The sequence below is a fragment of the Cucurbita maxima genome, unplaced genomic scaffold, assembly GCF_002738345.1.
Source record: "Cucurbita maxima cultivar Rimu unplaced genomic scaffold, Cmax_1.0 Cma_Scf00035, whole genome shotgun sequence".
NCBI lineage: Eukaryota > Viridiplantae > Streptophyta > Magnoliopsida > Cucurbitales > Cucurbitaceae > Cucurbita > Cucurbita maxima.
In genome coordinates this window covers 1,416,998-1,433,644 of record NW_019272051.1, presented here as the reverse complement: position 1 = coordinate 1,433,644, position 16,647 = coordinate 1,416,998, and the positions used below count along the sequence as shown (strand labels likewise).

General features: G+C 32.1%; 2 protein-coding genes across 6 annotated transcripts; both read left to right on the top strand.

The window, feature by feature from the left end:
* The first annotated feature begins 8,977 nt into the window (after positions 1-8,977).
* On the top strand, positions 8,978-12,205 carry LOC111467857. 3 transcript variants are annotated; one of them, XM_023112927.1, is made up of 3 exons: positions 8,978-9,011; positions 9,735-9,884; positions 10,013-12,205. In XM_023112927.1, the coding sequence occupies exon 3, from the start codon at positions 10,113-10,115 to the stop codon at positions 11,991-11,993; it is 1,881 nt and encodes a 626-aa protein (XP_022968695.1). In that variant the 5' UTR covers positions 8,978-9,011; positions 9,735-9,884; positions 10,013-10,112; the 3' UTR covers positions 11,994-12,205. The 3 variants fall into 3 exon arrangements, with proteins under 3 accessions (XP_022968695.1, XP_022968696.1, XP_022968694.1); XM_023112928.1 differs by lacking the exon at positions 8,978-9,011 and adding an exon at positions 9,029-9,089 and having other exon boundaries at positions 10,054-12,205; XM_023112926.1 differs by lacking the exon at positions 8,978-9,011 and adding an exon at positions 9,029-9,089.
* Positions 12,206-12,867: 662 nt separating this feature from the next.
* On the top strand, positions 12,868-16,223 carry LOC111467900. 3 transcript variants are annotated; one of them, XM_023112988.1, is made up of 9 exons: positions 12,870-13,168; positions 13,243-13,353; positions 13,436-13,522; positions 13,618-13,758; positions 14,399-14,455; positions 14,528-14,572; positions 15,669-15,764; positions 15,846-16,055; positions 16,128-16,223. In XM_023112988.1, exons 1-8 carry the CDS (start codon positions 12,920-12,922, stop codon positions 16,044-16,046), a joined length of 987 nt encoding a protein of 328 aa, XP_022968756.1. In that variant the 5' UTR covers positions 12,870-12,919; the 3' UTR covers positions 16,047-16,055; positions 16,128-16,223. The 3 variants fall into 3 exon arrangements, with proteins under 3 accessions (XP_022968757.1, XP_022968756.1, XP_022968755.1); XM_023112987.1 differs by having other exon boundaries at positions 15,846-16,223; XM_023112989.1 differs by lacking the exon at positions 14,399-14,455 and having other exon boundaries at positions 12,868-13,168; positions 15,846-16,223.
* Positions 16,224-16,647: the final 424 nt, after the last annotated feature.

Here is a 16,647-nt window from a genome sequence, read left to right as displayed (position 1 = left end):
CAAATAGCTGGCTTAGCCCGAATAGTGTCGTGATATTAAATCCCAAGACGAATGAGTACTTCGAACTCCCCAAAGATGAATTCAAAGGGAATTGGTTTACTTGCTTCTATGAATTTGAATTTTGTCCGAAAACAAAGCAATACAAAGTAGTAAGAAGCTCTACTGTTCGTGATAGAAACTCCATCGTCCATAACTACAAAACAGAGATTTTTTCCTTTGGGACCCAGCCGGAATGGACGCATATTGAGTCACTGACTTGTTCTTTTAATGGATGTCATGGTGTTTACTTTAACGGAGGGCTGCATTGGATTGGACAAAATAATCTTGGTCCGGATGTCATTTATCGTCTAAATATGGAAGATGAGAAATACAAGCAGATTCCTTTTCCTTGTATTGGAATATTTAACGGTGCCGTTCATTTAACTCTTTCTATGGAGGAATATGAGTATAGGGTGTGGAAGATGAAAGAAAATGGTTCGTGGATTAAAGCATTTAGTGTCATCGTACCAAATGTCAATAAAAATATACTTTTTTCTCAAAATCGACAGTGGAACAGATTAAAATATATAAAGATGGAAAGATCTTGTGTATTTGGGCGGGAGCTGAATTAGTATTGTATAATCCCACCACCAACAAGATGGAGAAGTTAATAGATATACAATTGTGGGAGATTTTTCAGTACACAACATTGAGTGCTTACCAATATTTTAGGAAAATTATGTAAATTTTGAGAGTAATTTGTTGTGAGATTGAGATTTTATTTTAAATATGAGTTTGAATTTAGTTTTGATTATAAGTTTAGTATCTGTGTATTACATTTGGTTTAATTTGATATAATAAAAATAAAATGATTAACGAGACTAATTATTTAAAATTAAACTATAATAAAAACATTATAAATATGGTAACAAAAATAATTATAAACAAATTTATGTGTGAAATTTTGAACTAAATTATTTGATTTTATTTTAGGTATTTTAAATATTTTGTTTTTATTCTCAAATATCTTAAATAAAATATTTAATTAAAATATTTCTGAATATCTTATTTTCAAATGAATATATTTAAAAATAACCGTGATTTTCGAGTATGTAACCACGAAAGAAAATGGTTTATGATTAAAACATTTAATGTTATGTATGAGAACATATTTTTAATTTTTCAACATGAGATGCATACCATATCAAAATATAGGAAGATAGAAAGATTTCTCTGTTTGGTTTGTAATATAATTTATTTATTTTTTAAAAAAAATATACCATATAATTTTTTTTGGTAAGGTTAAACGAGGTAGGGTTATTATATTTTATGCCAAAAAGAAATAATAATTTAGTTTTTTAATATTATTTTAAAAAATCAAATTAATAAATTTTAAATTACCTAACATTTTTCAAGTTAAAAAAACTCAAATCCCGGGAGAACTTTTATTAAATTTGTTAATATCTAAAAAAAATTAATGGTTAATAAATACATTAAAATTAGTATAATCATTTATATACTAAAAATGATAAGTTAATCTTTTTTGGTTTCTAATAAATATAAATAAATAAATAATGATTGAAATTTTTATCCCAAACATATTTTAACTCAAAAATATGACAATCTGAATTATAATAAATTAATAATAATTTTTTAATTATTTAATTTATCAAAATTTACTTAAAATATTAGTTACGTTATAATAAATGTCATAAATGAATACAATTCAACCTATATTAACCTATGCTAATTATGCAAGGAAAATCAACATGTGTTTAACCTATACTATGATTATAAATGAAATTCAACCTATACTATGAAAGAAAAACAAACTATCCTATGCATGTGCCACAATCACGGTATGTGCGACGACACCGTCAATCTCACATGAGTGTCTTGTCTTTATCTGAAAAATATAGTAGCATGAGACTTGAGTATTTTTCTAGAATACTCAGTAAGTGACTTCTATCAGGATTATGCAACAATCACATGCAAATGAGATAATGGGACCTATCTTTCAATACATCTTCCTACGATGTTATTCGAATGGGTAATTTGGATGTGTACCATATACCTACACAAAGCCTATACGTGTGAGTATGAACTCACCAGTCAGTTCGCACATCGTCGGGTCACTTTCCTTGTCAGGCGAGCATACTCTAGGAGCTTCTTAGGCCGGACACCCGTTAGAAATAGTAATCGTCATGTTAGTGTAAAACACAATTAATCGCCTAATCATATTCTTAAAATTAAGACAAAACTTAAAAAGTTGTTGGTTAATTTATTTGTATTTAAAAATGGGATAAAAAAAAACCTAGAAAGGGTTGTTTGTTAATTTATTTGTGTTTAAAAATAGGATAAAAGGTGTTTATTATATTATTTATATTATAATTTTAAAATAGTATGAAATAGTGAGATAATATTAAATGTAAATAAAATTATTATTAAAAATTAAATAATTAATTATGAAGTTTTATAGCTTAAATTTCAACCTAAGAACCTATGATCATACTCGTTATTAAGGAAGTTTATACTCATTCATGAACCTATGACCATACTCGTTATTAAGGAAGTTTATACTCATTCATGCTCCTTATTTTTAATCGGTGTTGCACTCGTGTAACATTGTTAGATGCAAATGGTGAGATTTTGAGTTGTTTAAATAGATATGCATGTATAAATTATATATTTTTTTAGCACTCAAGTGTTTATGTTAGTATGTTTTAAAATTATATGATTAAAATGTCAAACGCTTAACAAAAATAAAATTCAGTTTATTCACTAAAAATCTCGGTATATTTGTTTTTTATCCAAATAATTTTTAATTAATTAATTTTTTTATATGAATATATTTAAATTAAATTTATAATCCGCCCCAATACACTCCAAATAATTAAGATAATAATTCTATTATAATAAATGAAGTAACAAATTTTATTTTTATTAAAAATTTGTTCAAATAAAAAAATCTCAATCTAGAAAATTAGTTATAAAATAAAGGTAAATGTTATTTATTTTTTATTAAAAGTTTGTTAACATTTGGAACGGTCCTTCTCTAAGGATAATATTTATATTATATTTATTTTTTTAAAAATTAGTTTATTTATTTTAATAAATTAATATAATAAAAATAAAATAATTAACAACTAATTGTCTGAAATTAAATAGTATAACAAAAATATTATAAATATTTGAACGAAAAAAATAATGTATAATCTTCATTCTTATTTGATTTTTAATTAATTTTTAAATATCTTATTCTCATATATTTTATTCTTCCATATTTTATTTAAACAAACTACCATTAATATATTCATAAAATTTTTAAAATTTTAAATCAAATATAATTTTAAATTATTTCCTTAAATTTTATTAATAAAATATATTAAAAATATTTGACGCAACTTATAATATTTTAAATAATAATAATAATAATAATAATATATATATATATATATATTTATTTATTGACACCTAATTTTAAAAATTAAATAAAGATTTAAAATAAATTTCAATTTAAGTTAAAAACAATTTTTGGAATGGATAAAATTTCATTTAAATAGTAAATTTGACTAAAATAAATTATTTATTTATTTTTAATATTAAAAAAATAAAATTAAAAATTTTTAAATTACTTCTAACTTCCTTAATTATTTTATATATTTCGTGCCTACTAAAAAATATTTCAAATCTAGAGAATTTAAAATAGGAAAAAGATTAGTTTTTAAAATATCTCTATAGGAAAGAGATTAGTTTTTAAAATAGGAAATATTAGATTTTTTTTAGTTTTTTTAAATTATAAATACAGGAACCACCATTATTTTTTCCAATCGAATTCGACGAGTAGCTCTCTTTCTTCTTTAGTTCAATTAAGTTCACTCACCAACAACTTTCGAATAGGATGGTTCATGATCAAGGCAACAAAATTTCCGAACTCGTACCTGATGTCATCGAGCTAATAGTCAGCAAACTCCCTTCCTATTGTTTGCCGAGTTGTAGGCTGGTCTGCAAAACCTGGAACAATGTAATCTTAAGCTCTAAGCATCACCCTTCAATCTCGGCTGCTTCCAACTTCTTCCTTGCACATGTTTATTCAAACAGCCGTGATCGTCCCAATTCTCATTGCTTTCGTAATCTCCAATGCTTGGAATTGGATCCCAACCACGTGGAAGGGGTGAGGAATGTTGCTTCATTCAACTTGAGTCGTAAGTATTTTAAACGTTCCTTTATCTCAACTATCAATTCGTGCAATGGACTCTTAGCTTTCGTGGTCACTAAAAATACAAATAGCTGGCTTAGCCCGAATAGTGTCGTGATATTAAATCCCATGACGAATGAGTACTTCGAACTCCCCAAAGATGAATTCAAAGGGAATTGTTTTACTTGCTTCTATGGATTTGGATTTTGTCCGAAAACGAAGCAATACAAAGTAGTAAGAAGCTATACTGTTCGTGATAGAAACTCCATCGTCCATAACTACAAAACAGAGATTTTTGCCATTGGGACCCAGCCGGAATGGACGAGCATTGAGTCACCAAATTGTTCTTTTAATGGATGTCATGGTGTTTACTCAAACGGAGGGTTGCATTGGATTGGACAAAATAATCTTGGTCCAGATGTCATTTATCGTTTAAATATGGAAGATGAGAAATATGAGCAGATTCCTTTTCCTAATGAAGGCGGTTATTTTCCTTGCATTGGAATATTTAATGGTGCAGTTCATTTAACTCTTTCTATGGAGGAGTGTGAGTATAGGGTGTGGAAGATGAAAGAAGATGGTTCGTGGATTAAAGCATTTAACGTCATCGTAACCGATATCAATAAAAATATACTTTCCTTCTCAAAATCGACAGTGGAACAGATTAAAATATGTAAAGATGGAAAGATCTTGTGTCTTTGGGCTGGAGTTGAATTAGTATTGTATAATCCCACCACCAACAAGATGGAGAAGATAATAGATGATGCAACTGTGAGAGATTTTTCCATTTACCACCTTGACTGTTTTAATTTTAATGCCCTTCCCGATATTTTAACAGGAAAATTAGGTAAATTTTGAGAGTAATTTGTTGTATTACGCATTCAATCTTGAGATTGAGATTTTATTTTAAATATGAGTTGAATTTAATTTTGATTATAAGTTTAGTGTTTAATTTGATATAATAAAAATAAAATTATTAACGAGACTAATTATTTAAAATTAAACTATAATAAAAACATTATAAATATGGTAACAAAAATAATTATAAATAAAATTTATGTGTGAAATTTTGAACTAAAATATTTGATTTTATTTTAGATATTTTAAATATTTTATTTTTATACTCTCATTCTCAAATATGTTAAATAAAATATTTTTGAATATCTTATTTTCAAATGAATATATTTAAAAATAACTGTGATTTTTGAGCATTTAACATATTATTTAACATATTACTAAACAAAAATAATAATTTAGTTTTTTTTAATATGAATTTTTTTTCTAAATTATCTCATATTTCTCAAATAATATATATATATATATATATATATATATATATAAAATAAATGTAAATGTTATTTAATTTTTATTAAAAATTTGTTAACATCCAAAAAAAATTAATGGTTAATAAATACATTATATTAATATAATTATCTATACACGAAAATGAGAAACTAACTTTTTTTTTTAGTTTCTAATAAAAATAAATAAATAAATAATGATTGAAATTTTCATTCGAAAATATACCTTTTAACTCAAAAATAATTCTTATAAAAAAAATATGGATTATAATAAATTAATAATAATTTTTTAATTATTTTATTAATTTTATTTTTATCCCGACGTAATTAAAATAAGAGTAATTATCAAAATTTGCTTAAAATAAATATTAGTGAGTTTAGTTTTAATATTAAATTTAATGAATAATTGTCTATTGTGAAATATAATAATTTGATCCATTAATTTTTATAACCTATCATATTAACAAATATATATATATATATATATTTAATTTAATTTAATTTGATCCATTAATATTTATAACATACCATATTATTTAATTTTTAACCTTTTATTATAAAAAGATATTTTATTTTTAAACAAAATATTTGAATCTTAAATTTAGTGTCAAATATAATATAATATAATATTAATTTATTTGATACATACGTTAAGAATATTTTAAAAAATGTCAATAACAAAGTTCGAAACTACCCGAACCCAATAAATTTCAAGTATGTTTCCTTATCACTCAAATATGTCAACTTTTGTTTAAAAACTTTATTATTTTTAATTTCATAAAATTTGTAATGTCAAATTGACCTGATCAGAATTAAATCTGGCCCCAAACCTCTACATAGACTATAAATACTACAAATTGTTATATAAAAATCATATTTGTGAGGAATGAAATTAATCTCTCGAGTTGAGACGTTACCTTAGAAATCCAAGTATATCATTAATAACTTTCATGCCATTTCTGATGTAGATTGCATGTGAGTCATTCAATCAAACTTAATTTCTTGTGTATATTTCATTTGAGTCGTTCAATTAAGCCTTGATCAAGTTTGATGGTGAGTAACACAATTTAGAGCAAGGTTATAAAGTATTGATAAGTTTGATTGTGGAGGGACTCAATTTAGAACAAAGTTACAAATTTTGCTTATTTAGTCGTGAAGAGGTAATCTAATTCTAATCTTATCTCTTGGTTGATCCGAATTTTGTACAAACAGGTGTTAACTTCTTTTTATTGAAAGGGTCTTGTTTCAACAAAAATTTGGATAGTTGGGATGAAGATTAGATTGCGTTGTCAATTTGGTATTAGATCTAGGTTGCATTTTTGTGGACGACTCCAGAATTGATTAGATCATTTCTACTATTATTTATTTATCTAAATCTGTCCATTTATTATCTTACCATAAATCATATCTAGATCTTGAAAAAAAACAAAGCAAAAAAAGAAATTCTTATCATAACAATGGTTATAATTTATTTCATCTAGGTTGCATGTTCACATTTTTTTCTTAATTCACCAAAATTTGGAACGGCTGTAACTCTAAATTTACTAGATTCTGTAAAAAAGAAAGTTAGACCGGTCTTAAAATCTTAATGTACTTTCTTTTTGTGTAATCCTATCCAAAAATTCCTTTGTTTTTGTTATTTGTTTGATGATTTCTTTGTTTTATTTTGTTGTTATTTCATAATTATCCTATCTTGATTGTCTGACTCACTATTATAATAATTGTTTTATCCATATATTAGCCTACCTTGATCATAATTTAGTCACTCTCCCAAATAGTCTACCTTTATGTGTTAAACACGATTGTTCCTGAGTGTAAAATTAGTGAGTTGAGTGTACCTTTGTGTGTTAAACACGAGTGTTCCTGGGTGTAAAATCAGTGAGTTGAGTGTACCTTTGTGTGTTAAACACGAATGTTCCTGAGTGTAAAATTAGTGAGTTGAGTGTACCTTTGTGTGTTAAACACGAGTGTTCCTGGGTGTAAAATCAGTGAGTTGAGTGTACCTTTGTGTGTTAAACACGAATGTTCCTGAGTGTAAAATTAGTGAGTTGAGTGTACCTTTGTGTGTTAAACACGAGTGTTCCTGGGTGTAAAATCAGTGAGTTGAGTGTACCTTTGTGTGTTAAACACGAATGTTCCTGAGTGTAAAATTAGTGAGTTAAGTGTACCTTTGTGTGTTAACACGAATGTTCCTGAGTGTAAAACTAGTGAGTTGTACCTATGTGTGTTAAACACGAGTGCTCCTGAGTGTAAAATCAGTAAGTTGAATGTACCTTTGTGTGTTAAACATGAGTGTTCCTGAGTGTAAAATTAGTGAGTTGAGTGTAAAATGAGCACGAGTGCTCCTGAGTGTAAAATCAGTGAGTTGAATGTAATTTTGTGTGTTAAACATGAGTGTTCCAGAGTGTAAAATTAGTGAGTTGAGTGTACCTCTATGTGTTAAACACGAGTGTTAGTGTAAAATCAGTGAGTTGAGTGTGTGAGGTCCTAAACATATTAACTACTGTACAATCATGAACCAAGATGAGGTTAATGGAGGGAAGATCAATGAGCTAGAAGAAGTCGAGAAGAAAGATGAGGAATTGGAAGATGGGAGTCATTTGACACTTATTGACTTGTTAAAACTAAGTTACGAAGAATGATGTTGATAATCAAAGAGACAATCTGTTTCACACACAATGTTTAGTCAAGGGGGACTCATTGCAGTCTTGTCATTGATACTGAAAATTGCACGAATATTGTAAGCACCATTTTGATCAAAACGTTGCAAATTTTAACCCAACATCATCCTAAACCTTACGAGCTTCACTAAAAAAAATATTAATGAAAATAATATGAGCAACGATTATTTATTTTTATAATTCAAATAATTTTATTTCAATTTAAAAGTAAGTAAAAACTCCAGTATTTGTTACTCTAAGTGTCTAAGTGTCATGCTTTGATTGGTCCATAATGTCAATTTTATCGTCATATCATCATGTTGAGTATCATCTTGTTTCGACTGAAACTTTTTCGTTTTCGCTCTGATTTGAATGAACCAAAAACGACATTGAAATTGTTATTCCCTACCTTACACAATTCAAAATACTTCTAATCGCTAATAATTGAACGCACGTTTGTTATGATCAAAACATCAATTAATTAATTTATTAAAAATAATTAATTTGAGATTAAGAACAAAAAAAAAAAAAAGCCAACATCACGGTCGATTTTGAAAAAGAAAGAATATTTTTTTTTTTTGGTAACATTTGGTAAGTTGACACTAAATGCCTTAATCCACGAACCATTTTCAAGAATATTTTTTCTAACATTTGTTACGATGACACTAAATGCTTTAGTTCACTAACCATTTTCTCAGTTATGTTAAAAAGGGTTAGATTGTGAATTCTATTTAGGTGGTTGGAGAGCGTGTTTGGGCCCAATTTTGTAGAGAGAGTGGAGAGTGGAGAATGGGCCGCTATTTAAGCTCCCTTCTTCCCTCCAAAATGTTTCACTTTTCCCGCGGCTCTTTTCCCTCTATTTTTGAACTCTCGGTAAGTCCATCATTTCCTCGCTTCCTGTCTATCCTTTTGATTCTCGCCTGAATTCGTGACAGTTCCTCTCATTTCCGTGTAAATCCTTCTTCTTCTGCATTAATTTGTTTCTCCTCTTCTTTCGATCTTGTATCTTGTATTTTTTAATGTCTTACCTTATATGTTTGATCCTTCTGCCCCTTAGTGTTCCTAATTGGTATTTTATTGCTCATTTGTAAGGCTATTTGTGTTTTGTGATGCTGATTTCTATATTTTGTTGTGCTGTTCACTGGTTTTTGGTAAGAAGTTTTCGGATGATGTGATGTTCACTGCTGAATTCTTGTGTTGTTTTTGTTTTTGTGGAAATGTCGGAGTTGAATAAACATCAACTGTTGAAGATTTTGCTTGTTTTCAGATCATTCGTTCTTTATCTCCATCTCATGTTACACTAGTATTATGATCAATGAAAAGTTTTCTGATTAAGAGTTTCCTTTCGAAGAAGTGAGTTTATTGATCAACTTTTGTTAATTTCTTGGTGAAAAAGCACTTGTGCCTGTTGTGGTATGTGCCTCAAGCAAGGCAACCATAGCAGTTTGAGGCTTAAGTATGAAGATGCTTGTGATTGTTCGGGAGTTTCAGTTATCGGTTTTGCTTGTATTTCTCCTTTTTGCACATTTATTCTCCATTGACCTGCTGGTTATGATTTTTTTTTTTTTTTTTTTGGTATTTGAATTGTACTTGCAGGTATTAATTTCAAGAATTAGGATCCTTCGCACTCATGGATAATGTATCTCCAATCCCTTTGATTAAGATGCAAGAGCATCATTCATGCTCCATTGGCTTATTTAAACGACTTGCTTCAAGTTCATTTCAGTCTGTCCAACTGTTTTGGTGGTAAGATTCTCTCTGTTCAAAGCTTGATTTGATGTCTGCACTTCAAATCATGAAGATCGATTTACATTGTTGTTTTTAAAAAGACTTGGAGAGTGTTGTTATTAGTTTATTTGATTACATTAATGCAGATTGTAACTATCGAGTTTTGGTGCTGATGGATTGTCAGCAGCAAGAGTAGAGTCTTCTGTGTTTGACAATTTAAGTGGTTAATGCTTGAACGTGGTAGAAATGGATTGTAACATGGAAGAGGCTATCAAGGCTATGAAAATTGCTGAGAAGAAGCTGGAAATCAGTGATTTTATTGGGGCGAAGAAGATGGCTCAAGCAGCACATAGGCTCTTTCCTTCGCTTGAAAACATTACTCAATTGCTAACGGTATGTGAGATTCACTGTTCAGCACAGAATAGAATCTATGGAACGGAAAATGATTGGTATGGGATTCTTCAAATTGATCAATCAGCAGACGAAACAATTATAAAAAAGCAGTACAGGAAGCTCGCACTGTTACTCCACCCAGATAAGAACAAGTTTGCTGGTGCAGAAGCTGCTTTCAAACTTGTTGGTGAAGCCAACAGACTGCTTTCTGATCAGTCAAAACGCATGTTATATGACAGGAAGTATGGAGCTGCAAGAAGAAATATTGCACCTTCCAAGTCATCTCATGATCAGCGAAATGGATTCAACAACCAAGCGAGTGGAGCTGCAAATGGCTACTCAAGTGGAGGGAATTCTTATATACCATCACAGCCTCAGCCACAGCAGGCCTTTTGGACATGCTGCCCATTTTGTAATGTGAGGTATCAGTACCTCAAATGTTATCTTAATACGATGTTGCGTTGCCAGAATTGTGGCGGTGGTTTCATCCCTCGTGATTTGAGTAGCGAAACGATGCCTCGAACATCCCACCAAGCTAACATCCCTCAGAAAAAAGCAGGAGCTTCCAAATCTGCTGCACAAAACAAACATAGTTCTGATAAGAAATCTCGGGATAGATCTGCTGGAGTTGATTTGAATGCTAACGCTGGAAAAAAACAGAAGGCACAACAAGTGGATGTGGAAGATAGACAGGGAGGTAATGTTAAGCCTAAACCCAATGCAGCAACAAGCACGAAAAAGCCTCCTACCAAGAGCGAAAACAGGAAGAGACAACGAAAATCAGCAGACTTGAAAGAGAAGATGAACAACTCTTCTGTTTGTCATGGAACTGTTGATGGTGATGCAAAGGGCATCAAACATGAACTCAAGCCCAACACAGACTTGAAAGGAGTACACGTTTTGGTGTGTTCAGATCCTGAGTTTAGCGATTTCGACAAGGATAAAGTGGAAGCTTGTTTTGCAGTCAATCAGGTATGGGCTATATATGACATCATTGATGGCATGCCAAGATTTTACGCCCGCATTAGAAAAGTGTTCTCCCCAGAATTCAAGCTCCAGTTTACCTGGTTCGAACCAAACCCAGATGACAAAGATGAAATTGAATGGAGTGATGCAGAATTGCCGGTAGCATGCGGGAAGTACACAATAGGAGAAACTGAGGTAACTGCTGATCTTCCCATGTTCTCCCATTTAGTACATTGCCCCAAGCGGGGGGGATTCAAGAATTCTTTCTTCATGCATCCCAGAAAAGGAGAAACTTGGGCTGTTTTCAAGGATTGGGATATTAAATGGAGCTCTAACCCTGAAAAACACACAGCTTTTGTGTATCAATTCGTTGAGATCTTGGGAGATTATGACGACGATGTTGGCATCTCGATTGCTTTCATGGACAAGGTCAAGGGCTTTGTCTGTTTGTTTCAGACTACTGAGAAGCATAGACTAAACTCCATTAACATCCCACCCAACGAGCTGTACAGATTCTCTCATCAAATCCCTTCGGTTAGAATGACTGGAAAGGAAGGAGAAGGCGTTCCAAAAGGGTCATTCGAATTGGATCCTGCAGCTCTTCCCCCTAATATTAACGACCATGGGTATCAAAATGGGGTATCGACACAGAAGGAAAGCAGCGCAGTTCGTGAAAATGGAGGGACGGAGAGTGTGAAGAAACATGGGAAGATTGGCGTTGAAAGAGAAACAATGATACTTAGAAGATCACCGAGGAATTTGGGGTAGAAAAATGGAGAGGACTTCATCTTCATCTGCCATGTAGGTAACCCACTAAATTCATCTCACTTCTGATCTTCCCATGTTTATCCATCTCTATTCTATTTTGGTTACCATGTTTGTAAAGTTAGCTTCTTTTTGGACTTCTAAAGAGCTTATATTCTTGGTGCTCGTTGGATTGATCTATAATACTCGATACTTTGAATAGCAGTGATTTTTTTTTTTTTTCGGTTGAATTTTTAGTCTACAAAATTAAATGCAAATTATTGTATACTGGTCTTTTGATAGAACTGCAAATTTTTAAATGCAAATTTTTAGTCTACAAGAGAGGAGGAAGAGAAGGAAGTACATTTTGATAGAACTGTCTAATGGGTATATATACGGTGTTTCAATTTACTAAATATAGCTTCCAATGATTTAAACCTACCGATATAATCTAACACATATATATATATCTGTCATATCTTTACCAAATATTTTCCAATTATATCTCTACTAGATCTAGGCATTACACTCCATATCCCAACACTTACCTACTTGCTTTTACTTCCAATTAAAAATAACATCGGCCTTGAGTATTTTAATTGGATATTTTAAAAAATATTCAACTCCACTATTGAGTAGATGCAAACACATACAATCATGAGTGAACTAATCATTTGTATTCAAGTTTAATCCATCTAACAAATCTAAAACTGGGGTTACAATAGATGGTTAGAAAGAATATTTAATTTTTTTTTTAAGATTTTAATTATTAATTCAATACCCTAAATAAGCAAAATAATAATAATAATAATAATAATAATAACAAATAATAAATAATAAATAATAAAATAAATAAATAACAATAATAAATAAATAACAACAACTAAATTTGTGCCGTGGATTAATTTCTTTTCCATTTTCTTTCTCGGGAAACGTCAAACGGAAGAGATATGTTCTTCACTGCTGCGGATTGCGATTTCACCTCCAACCTTGAGTTTCATCGGAGGATTCCGGTGACTGGAGACGTCATTTCGTCCGCGAAACGTTGGGATTCCGGTGATGGTGCAGCCAAACGACGTCGTGCTCTGAAGCTTGTGGATCGAGCGCTTTCCAAGCGTCAATACAAATCCGCTCTTTCGTTGGTCAAGCAGTTGCAGGGGAAACCCTACGGCCTTCGTGCTTTCGGTGCCGCCAAACAGGTTCATCTCTCTCTGTCAAAACATCGTTGATTTCGATCCTTTCTATCTTCGAAATCTTATTGAAAATGGCGTAGATAACCAAGAGGCCTTCAGCAATGGACGAGTCAGAGCTCAATACAAAGGATATTTTATCCCTCCAACCATTGGTGGATTCGATTCTGGATTCAATTCAGCCATGTCTTCAGGTACATTCCCTGCTTCTTGTTATGCAAGTTTTTGTTTCTGAAAATTTCATGCCTCTTCATTTATCCGTTCGTTCTCTTATAGATCTCTGCTGAAAGGCTAGAGAGTTTAATTGCTGAAGGTAGATATCCCTCTCGTTGTGAAGAAGAAGAACACCTCATTTGTGCACAAGTAAAGTGAGCTAAATTTACTGATTCTTTCATGGATGTTTCTACTATTGTTTGTGAGTTCGAGTTTGTAATTGGAAGTTTGGATTATGCGTGCAGCATGAAGCTGGACATTTTCTCGTTGGCTATCTGATGGGCGTTCTTCCAAAACAATATGAGGTGCCAAGCATTCAAGCTCTTAGACAGAATAGATTTGCTGAAGGAAATGTTTCATTTGTTGGTTTTGAATTTCTTGGGCAGGTACGATCCTTTTCATGAAGTTCTTGGATCTTCCTTCATATATTTGATCTGTAAGGCTTCTTAGAAAATCCACTTTAAGGCACGTTTTGGTTTTGCTTCCTCACTGTTTCAAAGAAATATGATAGATTATCATTGTTATGTAATGGTATGAGCCCACCGCTAGCGAGTATTGTCGTTGTGATGTCCCACATTGGTTGGGGAGGAGAACAAAACACCCTTTATAAGGGTGTGGAAACCTTCCCCTACCAGACACATTTTAAAGCCTTGAGGGGAAGCCCGAAAGGGAAAACCCAAAGAGGATAATATCTGCTAGCGGAGGATCTGGGTAGTTACAGTCCTCTTTAGTCTTTCTGTTTCAGGCTTCCCTTCAAGGTTTTTAAAACGTGTCTGTTAGGAGAGGTTTTCACATCCTTATAAATGGTGTTCCGTACTCCTCCCCCATTAATATGAGATCTCACAATCCACTCCTTCGAGGATGCCGCTGGCACTCGTACATTTCTCCGATCGATGTGGGATCTCACAGCTAAATCTCTTCTCTTCTGATTCTTCTGCCCAATTGATTTAGTATGTGGGATTATATCCATTCAACATTATCCCTTGAAGCGAAACTAATGTTCATTCTGATCAACTCTCCATGCAGATTGATTCAATTAAGATTTTGGTGGAAAATGCTGATATAAAAAATTTGCATGAGAGGGTGAGATTTCTTCACTTATTTTAATGTATTAATCCTGATTTCTATAGCTCTAATCTGTTCTGTATCATGCAGGAAAATAAAGGCAGACAGGAAAATAAAGGCACAATTTCCTTAACGGTGAAAAGTTCACTTCTTACTTTGTATGCTATTGCGTAAAGCCTTTAATGACTTTCTGTTAGTTGGTTTCGACCCGTTTGAATAAGTTTGTATGCCACCGCTAGTAGATATTGTCTGCTTTGGCCCACTATGTATCGTCGTCAACCTCACGGTTTTAAAACACGTTTGTTAGTGAGAGGTTTCCACACCATTCCCCTCTCCAATCTATGTGGGATCTCACAATCCACCCCTTGGGGCCAGCGTCCTCACCATCCTCACATTCCACACCCCCCTTGGAGGCCTTCTCTGCCGTACCGTCTAGTGTCTAGCTCTACTACCAACTATAATAGTCCAAGCCTACTGCTAGTAGATATTGCTTGCTTTAGCCCATTACAATCGTCATTAGCCTCACAGTTTTAAAACGCATTTGTAGTGAGAGGTTTCCACACCCTTATAAGTAATGTTTTGTTCCCCTCTTCAATTTATGTGGGATCTCACAATCCACCCCTCAGGGACTCAGCGTCCTCGCTGCCACACCATCTTCACATTTCACCTCCCTTGGGGGCCTAACATCCTGCTGCCATATTGTCTGATGTCTAGCTTTGATGTCAACTATAATAGCTTAAGCCCACCGTTAGTAGATATTGTCCAGTTTGGCCCATTACGTATCTCGTCAGCCTCAGTTTTAAATTGCGTTTGTTAGTGAGAGGTTTCCACGCACCCTTTAATTAATGTTCTGTTCCCCTCTCCATCCGACCTGGGATCTCACACATCCAATCTTTTGAGAAAGATAAGACATCGAAAATTAAGTGCTCTTTGATAGTTGTTTGTCGTTTAGAATTGAAATTTAATATAAGTTCAACTATTTTTCAATCGGTCGTTGTTCTGTTTTCTTCTTTAAAGTTGTTTTTACTTATCCTATTCTTAAAATAACCGTAGTTGTTCATTAGACCGCATTCGAAGCTGGGAAAGAAACCCAACTCAAAGACGGGAAATCTTGAATTCAATCGAATTCCTGAAATAGAGGAATGGTCTGATTATCTTGAATGACTTTGTGACTTGGGGAATTGCTAGAGAAGTTTTTTGAACAGAATCCTTTTTTCCTTTGGTGTTTCAGAAATTGAACCAGTTTTCATGTGTAATATTAGGAGGCTTAGTGGCTGAGCTTCTCGTTGCTGGAAATTCTGATGGCCATCTAGCAGATATTCTCAAGGTAAAACAAGTCCTTTCCCTGTGATTTTCTCGCCTTGTTTTCCATTTTCTAGTACCTATTTCTTATTGTTATTTGCAATAGCTGGAGAGTGTTCTTGTATGGCTTGGCCTTCCAAAGTCTGATGCTGATCGTCATTTGAAATGGGCTGCGATGAACACGGCATTTATAATGTCCCGACATAGTGAAACAAGATTAATACTCGCAAAGGTCATGGCGTTGGGGAAATCGATCGGATTTTGTATTGATACAATTGAAAATTGTTTGCAGGGGATAGAGATATAAAAATTGATTGTCATCATATTTGGCTAGATAATGCCGTGATTTTTGGCTAGATAATGCTCTAGAATGCATGGTAACCAATATGTAGTACGAGTTTTCTTGATAACAAATTGTAATCAAATGAACAATGGTAGAGATAAACTTACAAAATGGTCTAACTTCATTGGGTTGAATATAAAAGTAGATCTATTGATATTATGTTTTGTTTATTGTGCACTTTTATCCCTGGGAGTGATAAAGCTTGGCCTAACCCTCCAAGTTTCGTTAAACCAATAACTAATTAACGCAAGAAACAAGGTTAGAATTAGATTACTATTAAATTATCTCTTAGATTACCTTTTTTGATCTAGGAGCAAGATTTTAAATCAAAAATTGAGTTATTCCATTGAGAGTCTTGATTGATTGAAACTCTTGATCAAGACCATTAATGAGAGTCTTGATTGAAACTTGATTGAAACTTTGAACTAGATCAAGACCATTAAGGGGAGTCTTGATTGATTGAAACTTTGTTTTTATTTGTTTTAAATTGAGCCACTCTATAATTGAACTTGATCAAGACCATTAATGACAAGAGAGTCTTGATTGAATGTTTCAGATGCAATCT